We start from the raw sequence: 24,052 nt of genomic DNA on the forward strand, positions 1-24,052 counted from the left end.
CTCCTCCCTCACATGATGCCCCTCTTAGTTCTCTTATTGCTCATATCTGACAATCACTGACAGTTTGATTTCCTCCTCAGATAAAATATAAGAAGGATCTTTCCAAGATGAGAGGGGCGGCCCACTACCATTCTCTGACCACCGACGACAACCTGACCATGAAGCAAGCGCAAAATGTTAACAAACTGGTCAGCGAGGTAAAGTGTTATCCATTCTTATAGCTCTGACATATTCTGCAGTGCTGTACAGAGAACGTTGAGCCATTCACATCAGTCACAGCACCAGAGGAGCTTACACTCTATTGTCCCTCCACAGTCATGCACAATTATTATTATTATATATTTACACTGAGCAAAATTCTAAATGCAGCACTTTTGTTTTTGCCCTTATTTATCATGAGCTGAACTGAACCACTTGCTGACCAGCCGCCGCCATTATACTGCAGGTCGGCACAATCCCCGAGAACCTTCGTAGCTGTACGTCGGTCCCTTTAAGCAGGATAGCAGGCCGAGCACCCGCTGCACAGCGGAGGTGCTGATGCTCGTGGCCGGCAGTCGCGATGACCGCCGGCCACGAGCGATCGCGGGCACGAGAGGCAGAACAGGGACGTGTGTGTGTAACCCCTTGATCGCCCCCTAGTGTTAACCCCTTCCCTACCAGTGACATTTATACAGTAATCAGTGCATTTTTATAGCACTGATCGCTGTATAATTGTCAATAAGCATGAGCTCCGGCGTGTTCGCATGCTGCAGGTGCCGAGCCCAACCAGGAACTCGGCACTGCACAGCACTAAATCACAAGCAGTGAGACATTTCCCGATGTGCAGCTGCAGAGATCAGAAATGTCACACTGCCTGTGATTAAGGCAGCGCATTGCCGACTTCCTGGCGGGCTCGGCACGTGCAGCTTGCGAACATGCCGGAGCTCATCCTTAATTGTCAATGGTCCCAAAAAATGTGTCAAGCGCCCGATATGTCCGCCATAATGTCGCAGTCCGATAAAAATCGCAGATCTCCGCCATTACTGGTAAAAAAAAATAATAATAAAAATGCCATAAATCTATCCCCTATTTTGTAGACATTATAACTTTTGTGCAAACCAATCAATATACACTTTTTGCTATTTTTAGTATCAAAAATATGTAGAAGAATATATATCGGATAAACTGAGGAAAAAATTTGCTATTTTTTTGTTTTATAAATTGGGGTTATTTATTATAGCAAAAAGTAAAAAATATTGTTTTTTTTTTCAAAATTGTTGCTCTTTTTTTGTTTATAGCGCAAAAAATAAAAACCGCAGAGATGATCAAATACCACCAAAAGAAAGCTCTATTTGTGGAAAAAAAAGGACGTCAATTTGTTTGGGTACAACGTCGCACGACCGCACAATTTCAGTTAAAGCGACATAGTGCCGTATCGCAAAAAAATGGCCTGGTCATTGAGCAGCCAAATCTTCCGGGCTGAAGTGGTTAAAGATCTACGACTTTTTCTATGTACACAAAAGGCCTATTTCTCTCAAATATTGTTTACAAATCTGTCTAAGCCCTGGTTCACACTGAGCTGTGCAAGTTCAGCTGAACTTCTGCATTTCAGTCCTGATTTCGGCTGCGATTTCAGAGACATCTGTGCAGTTTTCTGCACAGATTGTCAATGTAAATCGCAGCCCGAAATCGCAAAAAGTAGTACAGAAACAACTTTTAAAATCGGTGCAGTGCCGCAGATGCAGCATCGCACCGATTAGGGCGGTGCCATTGACAGCAATTGCCACCGATTTGACATGTCAAAACGCTCCAGTGTGAACAAGGGCTAAATCTGGGTTAGTGAGCACCTCACAGGTGTGGCATATCAAGATGCTGATTAGACAGCATGATTATTGCATAGGTGTGCCTTAGGCTGGCCACAATAAAAGGCCACTCTAAAATGTGCAGTTTTATCACACAATACAATGCCACAGATGTCGCAAGTTTTGAGGGAGCATGCAGTTGGCATGCTGACTGCAGGAATGTTCACCAGAGCTGTTGCCCTTGAGTTGAATGTTCATTTTTCTACTATAAGCCGTCTCCAAAGGCGTTTCAGAGAATTTGGCAGTACATTCAACCGGCCTCACAATTGCAGACCACGTGTAACCAGACCAGCCCAGGACCTCCACATCCAGCATCTTCACCTCCAAGATCGTCTGAGATCAGCCACCCGGACAGCTGCTGCAACAATCGGTTTGCATAATCAAAGAAATTCTCCATAAACTGTCAGAAACCGTCTCAGGGAAGCTCATCTGCATGCTCATCGTCCTCATCGGGGTCTCGACCTGACTGCAGTTCGTCGTCGTCAACTTGAATGGGTAAATGCTCACATTCGATGGCGTCTGGCACTTTGGAGAGGTGTCCTCTTCATGGATGAATCCCGGTTTTCACTGTACAGGGCAGATGGCAGACAGCATGTATGGCATCGTGTGGGTGAGCGGTTTGCTAATGTCACTGTTGTGGATCGAGTGACCCATGGTGACGGTGGGGTAAGTGCCGGTTCACACTAGACGCGGCACGACTTGCAGGTCGCCTCACCGAGGCGACCTGCACACGACTGCCGGGGCGACTTGCAAGACGACTTCTGTATAGAAGTCTATGCAAGTCGCCCCCAAAGTAGTACAGGAACCTTTCTTCTAAGTCGGAGCGACTTGCGTCGCTCCAATTAGAACGGTTCCATTGTACAGAACGGGAGGCGACTTGTCAGGCAGCTAGGTCGCCTGACAAGTCGCCCCCGTGTGAACCGAGCCTTATGGTATGGGGCAGGCTTATGGACAATGAACACAGGTGCATTTTATTGATTGCATTTTGAGTGCACAGAGATACCGTGACGAGATCCTGAGACCCATTGTTGTGCCATTCATCCACGACCATCATGTTGCAGCATGACAATGCACAGCCCCATGTTGGAAGGATCTCTACACAACTCCTGGAAGCTGAAAACATCCCAGTTCTTGCATGGCTAGCATGCTCACTGGACATGTCACCCATTGAGCATGTTTGGGATGCTCTGGATCGGCGTATATGACAGCATGTTCCAGTTCCTGCCAATATCCAGCAACTTCACACACCCATTGAAGAGGAATAGACCAACATTCCACAGGCCACAATCAACAACCTGATGCCTGAAAAAAGCCTTAGCTGCAAACCCAGTGTGAAAGCCCGAGTGCTCTCACAATGGGGCGCTGCGCTGGCAGGGTGTCACAAAAAGTCCTGCCAGCAGCTCCTTTGCAGCGGTGAGTACACCGCTCCTACACCGCTCCTCACCGCTCCTCACCGCTCCTCACCGCTCCTCCCCATTGAAAACAATGGGGCAGCGCTGCTTTACCGCCGGCAAAGCGCCGGCAAAGGGACGCTGCAGCGGCGTTTTGCGGGCAGATTTAACCCCTTTTCGGGGGATAAAACCGCCCTGCTAGCAGCCGAATAGCTAAAAATAGCACCGCTTTACCGCTGACGTCCGGAGTGCCTCAGTATGAAAGGGGTCTAACAGATTTAGACAGATTTGTGAAAAATATTTGAGGCCTTTTGGCCCCTTTCACACTGGGGCGCTGCTGTACCGTCGTTCTTGCAGCGGTATTCGGCCGCTAGCGGTGCGGTTTTAACCCCCGCTGGCGGCCGAAAAAGGGTTAAAATCCCTCGTACAGTGCGGCTATAGCCGTGGTATTGCCGCGGTATAGCCACGCTGTCCCATTGATTTCAATGGGCAGGAGCGGTGAAGGAGCGGTGAATACACCGCTCCTTCACCGCTCCAAAAAAGCGGTTTGCAGGACTTTTTTTACCGTCCTGCCTGCACACCGCTTCAGTGTGAAAGCCCTCGGGCTTTCACACTGAACAAACAGCGGAGGCTGTTTAGGGGCGGTTTGCAGGCGGTATTTTTAGCGCAATACCGCCTGCAAACCGCCCCAGTGTGAAAGGGGTCTTAGTGTCCATAGAAAAAGTCGTAGATCTTTAAGTTCAGCGCATGATAAATAGTGGCAAACACAAAAGTGTTGCGTTTATCATTTTTCTCAGTATATCTCGGAATATATCTCAGCTTTGATATATTCCACAGTGCTGTACAGAAAACACAAAGGGAGTCTCATCAACTTCTGTACCAGAAGAGCTTACACTCTAATGTCCCACCACATGCCGCACGCTGTTACTATTTTGCATTCATTTAGCTCTGACATATTCTACGGTGCTATACAGAGAACACTTACATCAGTCCCTGTATTAGAGGAGCTTACACTCTAATGTCTCCACTACAGTCATATACAATTATTATTATATTTTTATATAGCTCTGACATATTCTGCAGTGTTGTACAGAGAACACTCACACCGGTCTCTGTATTAGAGGACTTACACTCTAATAGCTCCACCACAGTCACACACTATTATTATACATTTATATTGCACTGACATATTCCACAGTGCTGTACAAAGACCACTGAGCCAGTGACATCAGTCTCTGCACTGGAGGAGCTAACGCTCTAATGTCCCTCCACAGTCACACACTATTATTATTATATTTTTATATAGCTCTGACATATTCCGCAATGTTGTACAGAGAACACTTACATCATCTCTGTACTTGAGGAGCTTACACTCTAATGTCTCCACCACAGTCATATACAATTATTATTCTAGATTTATATAGCTCTGACATTATCTGCAGTGGTGTACAGAGAACACTTACATCGGTGTCTGTACTATAGGAGCTTACACTCTAATGTCTCCACCAGAGCCACACTCTATTATTATTATACATTTTTTATACTGTAGCTCTGACATATTCCCCAGTTCTGTACAGAGAACACTGAGCCAGTCACATTAGTCCCTGCGCCTGAGGAGCTTACACTCTAATGTCCATGGTCACTTAGAATAAAATCTTCTCTGCATTTTCAGGTGGGATACAGGAAGGACCTGGAGCACAGTAAAGGACATAGTATAAACTACTGTGAGACCCCCCAGTTCCAGAGTGCTAACAAGATCTCCAAGTACACCAGTGATGTAAGCATTGCACCCCCAGCTGTTTCCGATCTGGGTAACCTCACAAATCTCAACCAGGGAATAAGAAATGTCAATAGTTGATAAGCTGCGGCTCTTGAGGCTCGTATTCACCGTGCACCCCCTGATATAGAACATGCTGTTATAATAAACACAATGGCTTTTGCCTCTTCCCCACAAACACTTGTTTAATCCGCTGTTACCACTTAATTAGGGTCAATTCCTCCCCGGTGAGTTTTCTAAGGGGGAGTCATTCCATTAATTCTTGTTAATTACTGTACCGTCTCTTCGCTATCGCAAAGCAGAGGGAATTTCTCCTGCCGGAGAGGAACTTTTATTTTCGCTCTTGTTTGCAGATTTTCCCTCTTCTGGGAGGATTTGGACGTTTTACTCTCTGCACGCTCAACTATAATAAATACCATTTCATCAGTTATTGTAATCTCCATTTGTTGTGGTGTGTATAAGTAGAACTCCGCTCCTCCCCAGAACAGTGTTTATGATTTTTTTTTAGATGGGATTTAAATCCCCCAACAGTTTCCTTTATATCTTAGATACTCTCTGCATTGGGTTCCTGGGTTTGCACACCTGCTGTGCCCATTATGACAGGTTCCCACCATCCTTGTGTCTAGGTCATCGCACCTGCTGTGCCCATTATAAGATTTATACTGTGTCTATATGTGTGTGTGTGTGTGTGTGTGTGTGTATCATATATATATATATATATATATATATATATATATATATATATATATATATATATATATATATATATATATATATATACTATATTGTCAAAAGTATTGGGACACCTGCCTTTACACACACATGAACTTTAATGGCATCCCAGTCTTAGTCCGTAGGGTTCAATACTGAGTTGGCCCACCCTTTGCAGCTATAACAGCTTCAACTCTTCTGGGAAGGCTGTCCACAAGGTTTAGCAGTGTGTCTATGGGAATGTTTGACCATTCTTCCAGAAGCACATTTGTGAGGTCAGGCACTGATGTTGGATGAGAAGGCCTGGCTCGCAGTCTCTGCTCTTATTCATCCCAAAGGTGTTCTATTGGGTTGAGGTCAGGACTCTGTGCAGGCCAGTCAGGTTCCTCCACCCCAAGCTCGATCATCCATGTCTTTATGGACCTTGCTTTGTGCACTGATCCTAATCATTTGGTGGAGGGGGGATTATGGGGTGGGGTTGTTTTTTAGGGGTTGGGCTTGGCCTCTTAGTTCCAGTGAAGGGAACTCTTAAGGCTTCAGCATACCAAGACATTTTGGATAATTTCATGCTCCCAACTTTGTGTGAACAGTTTGAGGATGGCCCCTTCCTGTTCCAACATGACTGCGCACCAGTGCACAAAGGTGTTCGATCGGGTTGAGGTCAGGACTTTGTACAGGCCAGTCAAGTTCCTCCACCCCAAACTCGCTCATCCTTGTCTTTATGGACCTTGCTTTGTGCACTGGTGCTCAGTCATGTTGGAACAGGAAGGGGCCATCCCCAAACTGTTCCCACAAAGTTGGGAGCATGAAATTATCCACAATGTCTTGGTATGCTGACGCCATAAGAGTTCCCTTCACTGGAACTAAGGGGCCAAACCCAACCCCTAAAAAACAACCCCACACCATAATCCCCCCTCCACCAAATGATTAGGATCAGTGCACAAAGCAAGGTCCATAAAGACATGGATGAGCGAGTTTGGGGTGGAGGAACTTGACTGGCCTGACCTCAACCCGATAGAACACCTTTGGGATGAATGAAAATGGAGACTATGAGCCAGGCCTTCTCGTCCAACATCAGTGCCTGACCTCACAAATGCGCTTCTGGAAGAATGGTCAAACATTCCCATAGACACACTCCTAAACCTTGTGGACAGCCTTCCCAGAAGAGTTGAAGCTGTTATAGCTGCAAAGGGTGGGCCAACTCAATATTGAACCCTACGGACTAAGACTGGGATGCCATTAAAGTTCATGTGCATGCAATGGCAGGTGTCCAAATACTTTTGGTATTATAGGATAGATAGATAGGTAGGTAGATAGAGGTAGACACTGTATATATACGTAGATATATATATGCCCTTGAATGAAGTAGTTAGGGGTTGTAATCCCTGCAAGGTTAATTATTGCTGTCTGTGTCCCCCGCTGGACTGATTCATCCTGGTCACCATTGTCAATAAGACTGAAAGTGATTGGAAATTCAAAATTTTGCAGTGGTCACCAGAAAAGAAGAGAGTGGGAAATCTTCAGATGTGCTGAAAAGGATGTCCAAGTGTATTTCCTTCACTTTGGAGAGATTTTCACTTACTTCCTGTTGTGTCACTAAAGTAGGAAGTGAAGGAAAAGCTTTGGACACACAAAAAAGGAGTGCATAGAGGGCTCATGCCCACTGCAGCTCAGAATCAGCTTCCTTTACAGGCATTTCAGCTTTTATTTCTCTGCCTAAATTGTTAATTAATACAAATAATGATAATAATCTTTCACTGGGTAGGCAATTTCTATCTCTATCCAAACAACAAAAATAAACTGTCTTGACTAGAGATACATTGTAACTTTTGTGGATTAAATTTTTTTTTAAATATTCTCATTACACAGATATATCAGTTCAATATTAAAAAGCTCTATTAAAATACATTTGAATTCAGAGTTAGAAGAATGAGAATGTTTAATTCAATGCATTAGTATTATTCTCCTACCTTAAAGTGTTTTTAAACCCACAACAGTAAAATCAGTCTGTATATGCAGTAAAGCATGCTTGTTATAACCACTGTAGAACCTAAAGAGTTAATCATCTGCATTGTGTTAAAAGACTGTTTGATCCTGTCTTCTCTGATCCTCCCCTTTTTACGCTGTCCCCAAACCATCTCCTGATAAGACAGAGCTTTTGGAGTCAGGCTGCACATGCTCAGTTTGGTGTGTTTTGCTAGAGAATTTTTTTCTTCTTGGGAGAGTGTATGTGATCAGCACAGGGCCAATCAGCACTATCCAGACAGAGGGTCAGGGGTCCTGCAGCCTCATAGGACAGTCAGTGGAGAATGAAAACTCCTCCTACAAGCTTTAACCAGACACTGATAGAAGTCAAAAGACTGCTATATACTGCTGATGAGAAAAGGTATTTAGCCGTTTATATTTACTAAATTAATTGCATTTCCATGTTCTGTGTATTGTGGGAGATCAGATAAAGTGCATGCAGGGTGCTGGGTTTAGTAACACTTTAAGATGTAATTGGTCTATTATATGATGATTACATTTGAATCTTTGGATTCTTTTGGAATGTTTAAAGTGGAGGTCCAGCCGTTTAAAAAAAAAAAATCAGCAACTACAAACACTGTAGCTTCTGACTTTTAATAAGGGCACTTACCTGTCCAGCGAGCCCGCGATATTGCCCCCCCCCCCGAGGCCGATCCGTCCATCGGATCTGATGTCGGCGCCGCCATCCTAACTACGGGAATCAGGCAGTGGAGCCTTGTGGCTTCACTGCCCGTTTCCTACTGAGCATGCGCGAGTCACGCGGCGCTTTGCGAATGGTCCTGTGGTTTCCTGGGACCCACACGTGTCCCAGAAGACAACGGGGCAGCTCGCCGAAGAGGAGGAAGTGAAGCAGCAGCGCCGCGGAATAGGAAGAGACAGATTAGGAAGACTGCCTAGCAACAGGCATTTCTGGTAAGTAAAAAAAAAAAAAAATTTCAAATTTTCTTTATATTTTTTTTGTAGAATGTTAATGTAATTTTTAATTTTAGGGAGGACCTCCGCTTTAATTATATATGTTTATTTATATATCTTTCCCCCTCCCCCCCATAGCTGAAGTATAAGGAAAAGTACCAGACTCAGATGAAGGGTCACTATGATGGCATGGGGATCGACCGGAGCATGATGCATGCCATGAAGGCCGGGAATCTTGCCAGCAATGTGAGTACATTAACTGCCAACCACAAGTCAATCAGATTATTAGATGTTGAAGCAACAGCTTGATGAACACACAGATATCTGACAATAAGCTCATATAACAGTGCTGGAAAGCCATTAGGATTGCCTGGTCCATTTTTTCCAATACAGGAGGTGGACTCCTGAAATCAGCAATGGTCCCAGGACAGGGTTGGGTGATGCTTCAGAGGTGAGCTCTACCTTGGGATAAGCATCACTTCTGGGAATAGGGCAGATGCAAATGCTGCTTCTGGCCTGGATGGGGATATCGCCGTGCAAGAGAACTGCCATGCTCACAGGTTCTATAAGCAAGTCTTGTGATCCAGGCACTCCTGTCAGACAACACGGTCAGGTCCTAAAACAGCAGAAGCACAGCTTGAACCATAGAGCTGCACACTGATGACAAGTCAGATCACTCTACTGACTCCAACTCTTAGCATGTTCACATGTGCACAGCAGTACACACAGGTGCCTGTCCCTGTCATTTTCTGACTTCCGCTATGCAGGAGGAGGCTGATATCAAAACAGATGCATGTACTTATACTAGCTGCTCATAAATTTAACAGCTTTTTTTAAATGTTTTTTTTAATACCTTCTGGGAGTTTTGCCTTAAAACTGAACTACAGACATTCCCCACTCCCTAAGTGAGTTATAAAAAAATAAAACTAACCATGGCACCCAAAATACTCCATATGTGGTCAAGTGGTCCATAATCCTCTTCTCTATTCTGCCTTGCAGTGGAGGAGGGTTCTTCTTTGGTTGTGCACATCATTGTCTAGGTGATGTGAACACTTCCTAGTGGTGGGGTTCTTTGAGGGTCCAGAAGACTGTGGAGGAGAGATGATGTCAGGAAGAGGTGACCAGTTGACTACAGTGCTGGATTCCAGGAGTGGCACCTGTAAGGGTCATAGACTGGGAAGTTAGGTGAGTATTAGATAGTTCACAAAGTATTTTTTGGTGATGACTTCTGAATGAGTGAGAGGAAGAGATGGGACAGTGACTGTGATGCCCAGGAATGAGCAATAAATTTCATTAGTGCTTCTGACAATGCATGGCATAGGGCATTCTGAAACATAACTGTTCTTACCCTAAGGAATCCCTATCTTTCCAATATGTAACACTGTTTTTCCTAGATACACATCCGATGTTCCCTTGTTCTTTTTATGTTGCAAGACAAACGGTGAAAGTGATTCTAAAGGAAATTTAAAAAAAATAATAAACATGTCATACTTACCTGCTCTGTGCAATGGTTTTGCCTAAAGCCCGATCCTTTTCTAGGGTCTCCCACTGGCGCTCCTGGCTCCTCTCCCCCTCTGAGTGCCCCCATAGTAAGCCGCTTGCTATGGGGGCACTCATAAGGGCTTGCTCCCAAGCTGCATTGTGTGTGTCCATTGACACATAACATGACCGGGCCCCGGCCCACCTCCTCGCTGGCTGGGATTGACAGCAGCAGGAGCCAATGGCTCCCGCTGCTGCCTTGATCACCAGTGAGGAGATGAGGAGAAAGAGAGCTGAGAGAGCTGCTGCTCTCGGGCACACTGTTAGATCAAGATCGGGCTCAGGTAAGTATAGGGGGGGGGGGGTGCTAGGGGAGGGGGGTAGCTGCACACAGAAGCCTTTAGAACCACATTAATTTGCCTTTTCATTATATAGACTTTGGATACTGTGATGATAATAAGGTCTGATGGACCCCAATCTCAGTGGAAAAATGGGGGAGTGGTATTGGACACAGTGTCATCCTCATTTCCCCAAAATGTCAGTGCCAAAACATCCAGATTCAATCTCATGTCTGTGCTACGCAGCCAGGAAAGGTGACATGTTTAATAAAGCACCTTAAAAAAAAAAAAAACACAGGCCAGACTGTGTAGGAATGTAGCAGAATCATACAATTGTAGCACCCTGTAGTGTGCTACTAGTGTTAGTGTAGGCAAATTTATTTGTATGAATGGTGACTGTGTGAGTCTGTAATTAGGTCGGGTTACTGCAGGTCAGGCTGCATGGCTCTTCAGTGCAGGTCTCTGGTACCTCCCTCTGGGTCTAGAAGCTGGCAGAAGTTTCAGGATTTTAGTGCGCGGAGGCCTAAGAGGTCCTGATCTGCATACTTGGGGGAACTTGGCCAATCCCTAGGCTGAATGTCCTGGTAGGGTGGCTAGGCCAGCTCTTACATATGGAGGAGCCGGTTGAAAGTTGGAGTGCTGAGGAGGCTGTCGGTGGCCTAGAAGAGGTCCCCTAGGTCTAGGAGGGGCCTTTGCCTCCAGGCTGGGCTTGGGCTGGCTTAAGAAGATCCTATCTGCAGAAAAGTTCGAGAACGTATCCTGAGAGCGGTGGGAACAAGGAGGGCAGAGTGAGTACATCAGCACACCCAGGGATTCACAAGGGGAGAGACTGCTACATGTAGCAAGCTTTCAAAAGGACAGTGCTGTGCCTAACCCTTTTATCCCTTGCCCTGGAAGATCTTCTGAGCAGCAGCCAGAAAGACTGGTGGTACCTGTAAGCAGTGGAGCTGGGATCAGTTCTACAGAGGAAAGGAGATACTCCTGAATGCAGTTTTGCAACCTTTTGTGCTATTCTCCAAAGGGAACTAAGAGCTCATTGTCTATAAGGAACTTTTACTACTGATCCTTAAAGACCGAGTATGTCCAGGAAGGAGAACAGTCCAGGATCTTATCTCTGTATATAGGAAGGAAGTTGTCCTCATCTGTGTTCTTCAAGTCAAGTTGGGCATCCCATAAATTCCTCTAACCCATCCAAGTTGTTACCCCTAATAAAACAACAAAAACAAAGCCAAGGGACTGACTTCTGTGCAAGAGTAGGGGAGCCAGTTACCAGCAACCCTTGTGGGGTAGTGCTACACAGTATTTCTAAAACAATTCCAAGCTAGGAGCAAAGCAGAGCTATATTAAAACCACAATTAGCCAGAGCATTCAAACATCTGCTAATAAAGTCATGTTGTAAATGCCCTGTTGTAAGTAGTCTGGAGAATAGTTGTAAGAATATACACTATATTGTCAAAAGTATTGGGGCGCCTGCCTTTACATGCAACTTTAATGGCATCTCAGTCTTAATTTATCCCAAAGGTATTCTCTCAGGTTGAGGTGCAGGCCAGTCAAGTTCCTCCATCCCAAACTCGGTCATCCATGTCTTTATGAACCTTGCTTTGTACACTGGTGCGCAGTCATGTTGGAACAGGAAGGGGCCATCCCCAAACTGTTCCCACAAAGTTGGGAGCATGAAATTGTCCAAAATGTCTTGGTATGCTGACGCCTTAAGTGTTCCCTTCACTGGAACTAAGGGGACAAGCCCAACCCCTGAAAAACAACCCCAAACCATAATCCCCCCTCCACCAAATGATTTGGTCCAGTGCACAAAGCAAAATCCATAAAGACATGGATGAGCAAGTTTGGGGTGGGGGAACTTGACTGGCCTGCACAGAGTCCTGACCCCAACCCGATGGAACACACTTGGGATGAATTAGAGCAGAGACTGTGAGCCTGACCTCACAAATGCGCTTCTGGAAAAATGGTCAAATGTTCCCTTAGACACACTCCTAAACCTTGTGGACAGCCTTCCTAGAAGATTTGAAGCTGTTATAGCTGCAAAGGGTGGGCCAACTCAATATTGAACCCTACGGACTAAGACTGGGTTACCATTAAAGTTCATGTGCGTGTAAAGGCAAGCGTCACAATACTTTTGACAATAGTGAACATCTGTTAGACTGTATGAAGTGATCAATACTGACATAGATGCAGGGCTTTTTTTTCAGGGGGAACTTGGTGGGCTGCTCACCACAAACACAGAAGTCCTGTTTCTGTGTTTACAAGTGACAGCTCTGCACTCTGTGTGTAACCCCCCCTGAACTCTGCACTCTGTGTGTAACCCCCCCTGAACTCTGCACTCTGTGTGTAACCCCCCCTGAACTCTGCACTCTGTGTGTAACCCCCCTGAACTCTGCACTCTGTGTGTAACCCCCCCCTGAACTCTGCACTCTGTGTTTAACCCCCCCTGAACTCTGCACTCTGTGTGTAACTCCCCCTGAACTCTGCACTCTGTGTGTAACCCCCCCTGAACTCTGCACTCTGTGTGTAACCCCCCCTGAACTCTGCACTCTGTGTGTAACCCCCCCCTGAACTCTGCACTCTGTGTGTAACCCCCCCTGAACTCTGCACTCTGTGTTTAACCCCCCCTGAACTCTGCACTCTGTGTGTAACTCCCCCTGAACTCTGCACTCTGTGTGTAACCCCCCCTGAACTCTGCACTCTGTGTGTAACCCCCCCTGAACTCTGCACTCTGTGTGTAACCCCCCCTGAACTCTGCACTCTGTGTGTAACCCCCCCTGAACTCTGCACTCTGTGTGTAACCCCCCCTGAACTCTGCACTCTGTGTGTAACCCCCCCTGAACTCTGCACTCTGTGTGTAACCCCCCCTGAACTCTGCACTCTGTGTTTAACCCCCCCTGAACTCTGCACTCTGTGTGTAACCCCCCCCCCCGAACTCTGCACTCTGTGTGTAACCCCCCCTGAACTCTGCACTCTGTGTGTAACCCCCCCTGAACTCTGCACTCTGTGTGTAACCCCCCCTGAACTCTGCACTCTGTGTGTAACCCCCCCTGAACTCTGCACTCTGTGTTTAACCCCCCCTGAACTCTGCACTCTGTGTGTAACCCCCCCCCCCGAACTCTGCACTCTGTGTGTAACCCCCCCTGAACTCTGCACTCTGTGTGTAACCCCCCCTGAACTCTGCACTCTGTGTGTAACCCCCCCCTGAACTCTGCACTCTGTATGAAATGCAATCTTGGTATTTAATCCCCCGTTAAGACCCTCTTACTGTTTGTGAAATTTGACTGACCACACCCACTATTTGATGTAATTTGGAGGGTGTGTGTGGGGGGAGGGGTTTTGGGGGGTCGTGGTTGAGTTCCAGCACCTATTGTTTGAGAAAAAAAGCCCCGCATAGATGTACTGTGAAGAGTTACATTTCATACATTCTCCCTAATTCTTACTGTAACCTTCATAAAAATTGGTCACACTAATGTATGGGAAGATGCCAAACCATTAGACAATAAACATGCCTATGTTATAAGTTACAGGCGGCTGATGGGACACATTAAACTTTTCAAGAGAAGCGTACATAGAATTCACTTTAAAGTTGGTGTTGATCAAATCCTAATTTCATTCTGTTCAATAATATGTTGGTTGTCAGGATGTGGAATCATATCATCTAAGATATAATTATGATAATTGGCATTTAGGGAGTGTCTGCTGGAGCAGAATAAAGCGCTCCTTCAACACCCCGTCAGCAGACCCCTCCAACCCTTTAATTGTCTGTGTTAATTCCTTTATCGCCCTCTTCAGGGGTCTGAAAGTATTGCTGTATTTTCAGCTCTGAGCTTATGCCTGTTTATGCACAATATATCATAATGCAACAATTGACACTCCTGGAATGACAAGTTACACATTTATCTGTTCATTTATATTGAAAGCTGTATGAGTGACTGTAACCTGTGTGTCCTGCAGTTGTCCTATAAGTCAGACAAGAACGACAACACTGATGGCGAGTATTATTACCCGGCTACTCTCGCCCCGTCTTACCAGACCACCAAGAAGCTGGAGCCATTGAAGGATGTAAGTCCCAGCGCATATCTGCTCTTAAATACTCCCTTATAAGTGACAGCATGATAATATTGTCATAAATTCCATACAGTTTCTTTGCTGAGAAAAAAATGTGGCATCCATCAGTAATATTTATTAACATGTCGCAGTATAGAGGAACAGTATCATTTTTTCAGAAAAGTTGCACTTTTTACCAATACAAAATCTATCCTTGAGCTCCATTCCAGTGACTTTGTCTAGGCTGAGATGATGTCATCAGTCTGCTGCAGGTAGAAGGAAGCATTTCCTCAGTCTTCTCTTCTCCAATGATCAGACTGCAATATTGTTGTAACTTTGTTGCAAGGTAAGAGGCTGTTTGTTTACATTCACTTGCCAATTGGCAAGTGAATGTATAATAATATACTAATATAATATAATAATAATAAATAAACACCCAAACCTGAAAAAAAATATATAATTATTATTATTAATAATAATAATAATAATAATAATAATGTATTTATTTAGTTTGTGTTAGAATTAGGGTGTTTATTTGTTATTATTTTACTAATTTAAAAAGTTAGGGGTTCAGGTTAGGGGTTCATTATTTATTTATTATTACATAGTATTCATTTATTGTATTTATTTATTATTTATTGATTTTTTTTTTTTTTTTTTACATTTATTTATTAAATTATTATTATTATTATTATTATTATTATTATTATTATTATTATTATTAGTAGTAGTAGTATTAACACCCTAACCCTAACAAAAATAAATAAATAAATATTAATAGAACAATAAATGAAATATTAAACCCGCCTAACCCTAACCTAACCTTAACTCTAGGTTGAGAATAAAGGGAATTTGGGACTTTAGATGAAGCAATTGGATAGTGGAGGTAAAATTCAATATAAACATGTTTTATTAATAACATAGATATAAAGACAATAAAAAAATGTATTTCATATAGATACATAAAGTGTGCACAAGGCATGAACATGATGGATAGGTGAGTACATACATAACAACACATGATCATAATGTAATTATATACAGTAGCATGACATACAAATGCCGACAGCAACATGCCCGATACTGACATCTATGCTCACATGGTATGTGTACATCTACTAAATGGTATGTTAGCAGCCTCAGCTCCCGTGACGAAGTTGCGCTCCCAGCTCACCTTGTGCTGGTTACCACACACCGCATTCGCTGTCTGTGTTGGTAAGTGTGATTGGCTAACCACATATACACAATATCCATCCTCCTTGATATTCCCTCTCTTCAGAGTATGATTTATTATATTCATATATATTCCATAGGAATTTCTGTCGCATCTGCGCCTGATGAGTGGACACATCCACGAAACACGTCGAGCTTTGTTTGATGCCGCAGCGACACCTCATATGGAATGATACTTACCTAATACCTATAATGCTTGATGATGCTGCTAAGATACCATTTAGTAGATGTACACATACCATGTGAGCACAGATGTCAGTATCAGGCATGTTGCCATCAGCATTTGTATGCCATGCTACTGTATATATTCACATTATGATCATGTGCTGTTATGTATGTACTCATTTATCCACCATGTTCATGCCTTGTGCACACTTTATGTATATATATATATATATATATATATATATATATATATATGAAATTATTTTTTTTATTGTCTTTATATCTATGTTATTAACCTCCCTGTCGGTATGATTATGTCAGATTTTTGCGTCTCAAAGCGGTACAATTATTTTGCATAGAAATTTGGCGTTTTATATTGTAGTCCTGTAATTCTTAGCAATAACACACTTAAATCTGTCCACCAAGAGTCTAGTAGATATCCCGGGTATGATAAAGTTTGAAACACAAAATCATAAATTATAATATAATAAATACATATAAATAATTATAAAAATAATAATATAATAATAATAAAAGAATTTTCCCAAGATTCACTATCGCTCAAATCTGCAAGTGTTCTAATTTACTATTGCTGTTTTCTAGCTGGTCTAAACTCACTTTTGATGTAAAGGGATACTTTTTGGTTGCTATGGACAATCTCCAGTTTCCAGGCAGAAAGAACAGTATATATCATATAAAACTGCATGCAGGGCATTGGACAAAGCACTGGGGACAAAAGGGATGTGAAATAATTTCATACAGTACTGTAATCTGTAAGATTACAGTGTACTGTATGTATTATGATTTTTCAATTTTTTGAATTTGCCGCCAGGCTCCGCCCCCGTGTGTTGCAACGCTCGCAGGGAACGGAGCCTGGTACACAGAGCATCGGGCAGAGGGCACAGCCCACGGACACAGCGGAGGGACATCGCAGAATCCTGGGCACAAGGTAAGTACGCTGCACCAGGATCCCGCAATGCAATCCCGAGTGTGGCTCGGGGTTACCGCTAATGGTACTGAAATTTAACCCCGAGCCACACTCGGGAAAACCACCAGGGAGGTTAATAAAACAATTTTATATTGTATTTTACCTACACTATCCAATTGCTTCATCTAAAGTCCCAAATTCCCTTTATTCTTAACCCAAACCAGGGATGGAGGCACTTTATTGTCCCCCTTCATTTCTAACCTTAACTCTAACCCCTTACCCTAACAAAAAAAAATAATAATAATAATAAATGAATATTAATAATAAAAAAGGAAATAAAAGCTGATGAAAGAGCTAAAAAAGCTGAAAAACCCTAGCAACAAATGATGCAACAGATGATAGTTTTCTCTATTGGCTAATAAAAAAAGCCATAAAACACTGTATAAAAATGTGCAAAATAACACGGGAACAATTCTCAAAGACGCTATGCTGAGGTGTGAATGCTGCCTTATTCCTGGATAAAAAGGCCCACAGTAGAAATGTAAAATTGCTCTGCTCTACTGAGGGTGTAGAGAGCTGAACTAGTTAAAATACGGTACAGCAAACAAGCAAAATGTGAAAGACTTGTCACAGAGATGACTGCTAAATGTTACAATATTAAGCTAAAATCTGTTTCCTTTTCATGAAAAAGTAAAAATAAAATGGACGGTAATGTGTTACAATTTATCTAACTTTGCTGTTAATATAAAATATAGGAAGCAGAAGAATGACATGAGATTTTTTTTTTTTTCCCACAAGCCATAACGCCAGGAATGTTAATTGAATCCATTATTTTTTTAACAGAGCGGAGCTTGGTGAGACGGAGCCGCACGTCCAGGAAAATTGTTGTGTTTAATTAGATTAGAAAGTCCGCCAGACAATTTAATTCCTCTTTAGTAGCATTCTGTGTTAAATGGCCATTTTTCCCCGCAGGTACACTACCGTCAGAGCATCGACAAGTTGAAGTACAGCTCTGTAACGGATACACCGGAGATTGTGCAGGCCAAGGTCAATGCCCAGCAGCTGAGCGACGTAAGTGGATGGCTTGTGTTGTCTGCTGATAAGGTGGGCGGCAGATCCCCACTCAAAATCCCTTACGTTCTGTGCGCAGGGCTGATAACGCCAAGCGCAAATTGCTAGAAGGGTTACCGATGGACATGGGCTACCCAAAGTAGATCTCACCCCTTACAAATCTTTAGTGATATAATTTGGAGTGATTATGTATATATATATATATATATATATATATATATATATATATATATATATACATACATACATACATACATACAGTACATACACACACAGTATATATGAAGACTCTACCAAAAGTAATGCAAAACTCGGCATTACTTTTTTTTTTTAACTTAGACAGGTTGTTCGAATTTCACATGCTGGTAGAGTCTTCCTCTATAGTAACCCTAATGCCTCGTACACACGATCGGACTTTCCAACAACAAAACCATGGAATTTTGTTCGAAGGTTGTTGGCCCAAACTTGTCTAGCATACACACAAATGTTGGCCAACAATTACGAACGTAGTGACGTACTAAGTGGTTTTTCAGCTCTTTAGCGCCACCGTTTGGGCTCCTTCTGCTAATTTTGTGTTAGTAGAAGTTTGGTGAGTGTTGATTTGCGCTTTTCTTTTTGCGTTTTTCATTTTGTGCTTTTCAGTTCGTTTCTGAACGTCCGTTCGTCAACCAGACATGTTGCAGAATCGGAGGAGATAACGTGTTATTTATTATTGGCCTTGGAGTTATTGCTTTGACATAATTTTTTTGGTTGAATAATGATTTGATTTGGTATATTTTCTATATTTCTGGATGCATAGAATGCACTTTTTGGTTAAGTTCTAGTGGCAGATAGCATGTGTATTTTTTTTTTTAATGCACAATAAAAAAAAATGTGCAGAATAATACTTGGATGTGTTTTACTTCAAATGACAGTTTGGGAGTAGGCAGTTACATTTTAAAAAATACAATGTAAGTTTAACAAGGGACACCAACATAGTTGTATCTTTGATCTTATAAACTATGGGATAATGGTGTTGTGGTAACTTGCCCAAATAAAAAAGAAAAAACAAAACATAAAAAAAAGCCTTTGAAATTTTGTTTGCAATAACTCCATCAGTATCACCAGCAAAGCAGCTTCATTATTATCCCATTAAAGAAAAAGAGAATTGTGCGCTACATTTGGAGATTTCATAATTTGCCACGTCATGAATGTTAATTCTCCATTACGAACGCTAGTTTACAAGACTGACTGCTTCTGCTTTTGAGGATGCATGTTTGTACTTTGGACTTTTGTCCGACGGACTTGTGTACACAGTATCGGAAAGTCCAACAACACACATTTGTTGGCGGAAAATTTTAAAACCTGCTAGCCAACATTTGTTGGCGGAAAGTCCGACAACAATAGTCCGATGGAGCGTACACATGGTCGGACTTTCCACCAACAAGCTCACATCCAACATTTCCCGTCGGAAAGTCAGATCGTGTGTACGGGGCATTATTCTTCCTTTTCATTGCACGTAAATAGTGGATTCCAAGCAGAAGCAATGTGGCGTCATTGAGTTCCTGACGAAGGAGGGGTGCAGGCTGTCCAACATCCACAGAAAGTTTACGAACATGACACCATCGACAAGAGCAATGGCTTTCATTAATGACTCTTGTCAATGGTGTCATGTCCATAAACGTCCTGTAGCCTTCTGTGGATGTCGAACAGATTGCACCCCTCCTTCGTCAGAAACTCAATGACGCCACATTGCTTCTGCTTGGAATCCATTATTTACCTGCAATGAAAAAGAACAAGAGTTACTATTGAAAAATAAATACTCTACCAACATATGAAACCTAAGTTAATAAAGTTATGCCCACTTTTGCATTAATTTTGTCACAAATAGATATACACTATATTGTCAAAAGTATTGGGACACCTGCATTTACACGCTCATGAACTTTAATGGCATACCAATCTTAGTCCGTAGGGTTCAATATTGAGTAAGCCCACACTTTGCAGCTATAACAGCTGAACCACAAGGTTTAGGAGTGCGTCTATGGGAATTTTTGACCATTCTTCAAGAAGCACATTTGTGAAGTCAGGCACTGATGTTGGAGGAGAAGGCCTGGCTTGCAGTCTCCACCCTAATTCATTTAAAGATGTTCTATCAGGTTGGGGTCAGGACTCTGTGCAGGCCAGTCAAGTCCCCCCCACCTCAAACTCGCTCATCCATCCAGTTTGGGGTGGAAGAACTTGACTGGCCTGACCTCAATCCGATAGAACACCTTTGGGATGAATTATAGTAAAGTCTGCAAGCCAGTTCTTCTTGTCCAACATCAATGACTGATCTCACAAATGCACTTCTAGAAGAATGGTCAAACATTTCCATAGACTCCTATACACTCCTAAACCTTGTGGGCAGCCTTCCCAGAAGAGTTGAAGCTGTTATAGCTACAAAAGGTGGGCCAACTCAATATTGAACCCTATGGACTGGGATGCCATTAAAGTTCATGTGTATGTAAGGACAGACGTATTGTCAATGCTTTTGACAATATAGTGTGTGTGTGTATATATATATATATATATATATATATATATATATATATATATATATATATATATAGATAGATAGATATAGATATATAGATATCTATGGATATAGATATAGATATATCTATATAGATATATACATAGTTAGGTTGAAAAAAGACACAAGTCCATCCAGTCCAACCATAATCCATCCAGTCCAACCATGGTCCATCCAGTCCAACCATATCCATCCAGTCCAACCATAGTCCATCCAGTCCAACCATATATCTTTTTTTTTTGTTCAACAATCTAAATAAAATGTTGCATAAAAAGACAATAGTAGTAAAACATAAACACATTAATGTAATCTTGTTTACAGTGCCAATAAAGCATAATTTTAACTTTTTATTGACTTTTTTATTCTTTTTAGTTGAATTATAGAGCGGAGTATGAAAAATCCAAAACACATTATACACTTCCTCAAGATGTACCAGAAATGAGGAAAGCAAAATCCAACATTGAACTGTACAGTGAGGTAGGTACTGGAACTGATATGATATATAGTAAGGTAGGTGGTGACACCTAAAACTCCCAAGTAGACCGGAATAAACCCAGACTGTTTTTTTACCCTTAATATAGACTACCATACTATATAAATATATTATTTCCTTAAATCTTAAAATCATAGCTTGTGATTTTTGCATTTGTATATATTTTTTTGGCCCATATGTTACTTTAACCACTTGAGGATTTTCAACATAAGAATATGTAGTAGAAAAACTTTACCAACGTTTTTATTGCTCATTTCTATCAAAAATGTTATTGAAGGAATGACATATATGCCTCTGGGAGGGTATTGCCATAGGGTATCTCCACACATTGTCGAGTAGAAGCATGACAGTAGCAGTTGTAAATCCCGGGCGCAAAGTTCCCAGAGGCGCTCAAGTCAAAACACAAATTGAAACTAACAAACCCGTATAACAGACCATTAAGTATTTATGTTTAAATCATGGGGGCCAGGTGTCTCTCCTCCACCATAGCTAAACATGTAAAATTTCTGGAAATTTTGAAGCCATGGGAAAAAAAAGTATTTTTCCCTGTTTTTTTCTGGAAAAAATGGAAATATTCTGAACAATTAAAAAAAAAATTCAGTGTGGAGTAGTTGAAGTTGCTGCTGGTTAAGAAACACTTTGTGATGATCCAGAAGCAGCAGAAAGAGTATTTCTGGAATGAGAACTCTGGAGGAAAAAGCTATTTGCACTTTCATTTTGGTCCTCATCATATCATTCCATAAAATATGTGTTAATGTCTTTAGAATCTGGTGCAGCTGTGTAAAGTAGCCAATCAGCTTCCAACTCCAGCTTGTTCAATTAAGCATTGACAATAAAACCTAGAAGCTGATTGGTTACAATGCACAACTGCACCAGATTCTGTGCGCACCAGTTTTAGTAAATCTTCCCCATCGTGTTTGACAGTTAATATGGCTGGGAATGTTCCGGTGACCGCAATTCTGCTTGTTTTATCCTCTTTCGTAGAACAAGTATAAGGAAGAATGGCAGAAGACTAAAGGTCAGAACTTTGAGATGAAAATGGATTCTCTGTCCATCTCCTCTGCCAAAGCTTCAGGAGACCTTGCAAGTGATGTAAGTAAATATTGGAAATGCCACAGCATCTATTGGTGGTTGTAGAAATGATCATTCCCAGATCTATTTAATTACAGTCCATTTGGGGAATGATCTTATATCTGCGAAATGTCTATGATCCCTATGGCCACCTCTGGCCTATTGACCCCGAGGAGGAGAAAACTGGTCACTCAAAATGGTTTACTCCAGCCGTGACTACAGAGGATGTAAACATACATGCTTAGCCAGTATACTTATGTCACAGTCATTGTATGGGACAATTTAGGACACTCTTCTCAGCATCATCTGCATGACCAACCTAATTACAGCTTCACTGGTAGGTGTCAATGCCGCTAAGCCCAACGGATTGCTAGACTGGTTCATCGAGGGAAACATTTTCCTTATAGATACTGCTGCAAAGGTACCCAAAGGCCAATGGCCACCCAGCCCTGGCTGATTCTTAAGTAAGCCATCAGCCATCTGATGAGAACCTTTTATAAGCCTTATTATTCCTTCCTAGTGTATCCCTTCCAATATACTAAAGTACAGTGGTGCTATCAAAAAAGGTATATATACAAGCACAATTAAATTATGCTAAATACCACCACTAAAGAGAATAACTAAATTAAAAAAACACCCAGTGTCCACTCATGTATCAAAAAAATAAAATAAATATTTAACATTAAAAAGTAACATTTTCACAGTCGTTATGGAATATAAGTTCTTATCAATAACTGTAACTTGTCCACACCACACTGCGTGCTCAGTGTTACCAATTCCCCATAGGACACTCACTCACTGGATTTAAATGCTTTCACTCCTATGATGGGCATAACAAGCTTTGGTTTTAAATTCTCTGCTTCACCATTGGGATTCTCCAAATTCACTTAGCCAAACCAGCTATATTTCACTTACAGAAAAAGAAGAAAGGAACTCTACTAGTGCAATAACATTAAAAACACCATATACAGTGGGGACGGAAAGTATTCAGACCCCCTTAAATTTTTCACTCTTTGTTATAGTGCAGCCATTTGCTAAAATCATTTAAGTTCATTTTTTTCCTCATTAATGTACACACAGCACCCCATATTGACAGAAAAACACAGAATTGTTGACCTTTTTGCAGATTTATTAAAAAAGAAAAACTGAAATATCACATGGTCCTAAGTATTCAGACCCTTTGCTCAGTATTTAGTAGAAGCATCCTTTTGATCTAATACAGCCATGAGTCTTTTTGGGAAACATGCAACAATTCTGTGTTTTTCTGTCAATATGGGGAGCTGTGTGTACATTAATGAGGGAAAAAAATGAACTTAAATGATTTTAGCAAATGGCTGCAATATAACAAAGAGTGAAAAATTTAAGGGGGTCTGAATACTTTCCATCCCCACTGTATTTCTCACCTTAATTAAAAACCTACTTACAAGCAAACCTTCTTTTGTGCCTTAATAATAACAAAGCCTCTACAGTTTCCGTACAGCCACATCCCAACACTTTTCATCATCACGACTTTGTCCAGGGATTATTCCTTATTTTTGTGTGACCAGTAAGGGTTTACTAAGGTATTCAATAAACAATAAAGTTTAAAGTGTCATTTGTGCCAGAGTACAAAAAGAGTTTGGTCCACTCTTGGGTTTATATCACATTCCCTAGCTTCCTACCCTGGTGACATTTGGAACACAGCTGTAGCATTCCCTCTCTGGAATGTGTTCATGATATAGTGACAGACATTGATGGTGTCCCTGGTATAGTGGATTCTTCAAGACTATATGAAGACTGCATTCTGGAGAGGGCAAACATGAAGTTCAGCTGCCATTAGTGCCCTAGATGACACAAGTAGAGGAAGTGAGGATAAATAGCATAAACAGGAACATGGTCGGAAATAACAACCTAACTCATACCCACTTCAAGCAAAGCGTTACAAAAGGTTGGAAATTCCAGTTTGTGGCCAGTTTTTCCATGGTCACTAGATTGTTTCGCCTATGTTAAAGGTTTGTTAATAATGTCTGTGTG

At 42.0% G+C, this 24,052-nt stretch overlaps 1 protein-coding gene across 1 annotated transcript in view; it reads left to right on the forward strand.

The window, feature by feature from the left end:
* Window positions 1-24,052, forward strand: part of NRAP (nebulin related anchoring protein) — a 140,772-nt gene that overhangs the window by 52,621 nt on the left and 64,099 nt on the right. Inside the window, exons 11-17 of the mRNA XM_073595871.1 lie at window positions 81-197; window positions 4,905-5,009; window positions 8,796-8,903; window positions 14,432-14,539; window positions 17,823-17,921; window positions 20,848-20,952; window positions 21,953-22,060. Coding sequence (XP_073451972.1) covers window positions 81-197; window positions 4,905-5,009; window positions 8,796-8,903; window positions 14,432-14,539; window positions 17,823-17,921; window positions 20,848-20,952; window positions 21,953-22,060 — 750 coding nt within the window. The remainder of the gene's footprint in view (window positions 1-80; window positions 198-4,904; window positions 5,010-8,795; window positions 8,904-14,431; window positions 14,540-17,822; window positions 17,922-20,847; window positions 20,953-21,952; window positions 22,061-24,052) is intronic.

This window comes from Aquarana catesbeiana, linkage group LG08, assembly GCF_042186555.1.
Source record: "Aquarana catesbeiana isolate 2022-GZ linkage group LG08, ASM4218655v1, whole genome shotgun sequence".
Lineage (NCBI taxonomy): Eukaryota > Metazoa > Chordata > Amphibia > Anura > Ranidae > Aquarana > Aquarana catesbeiana.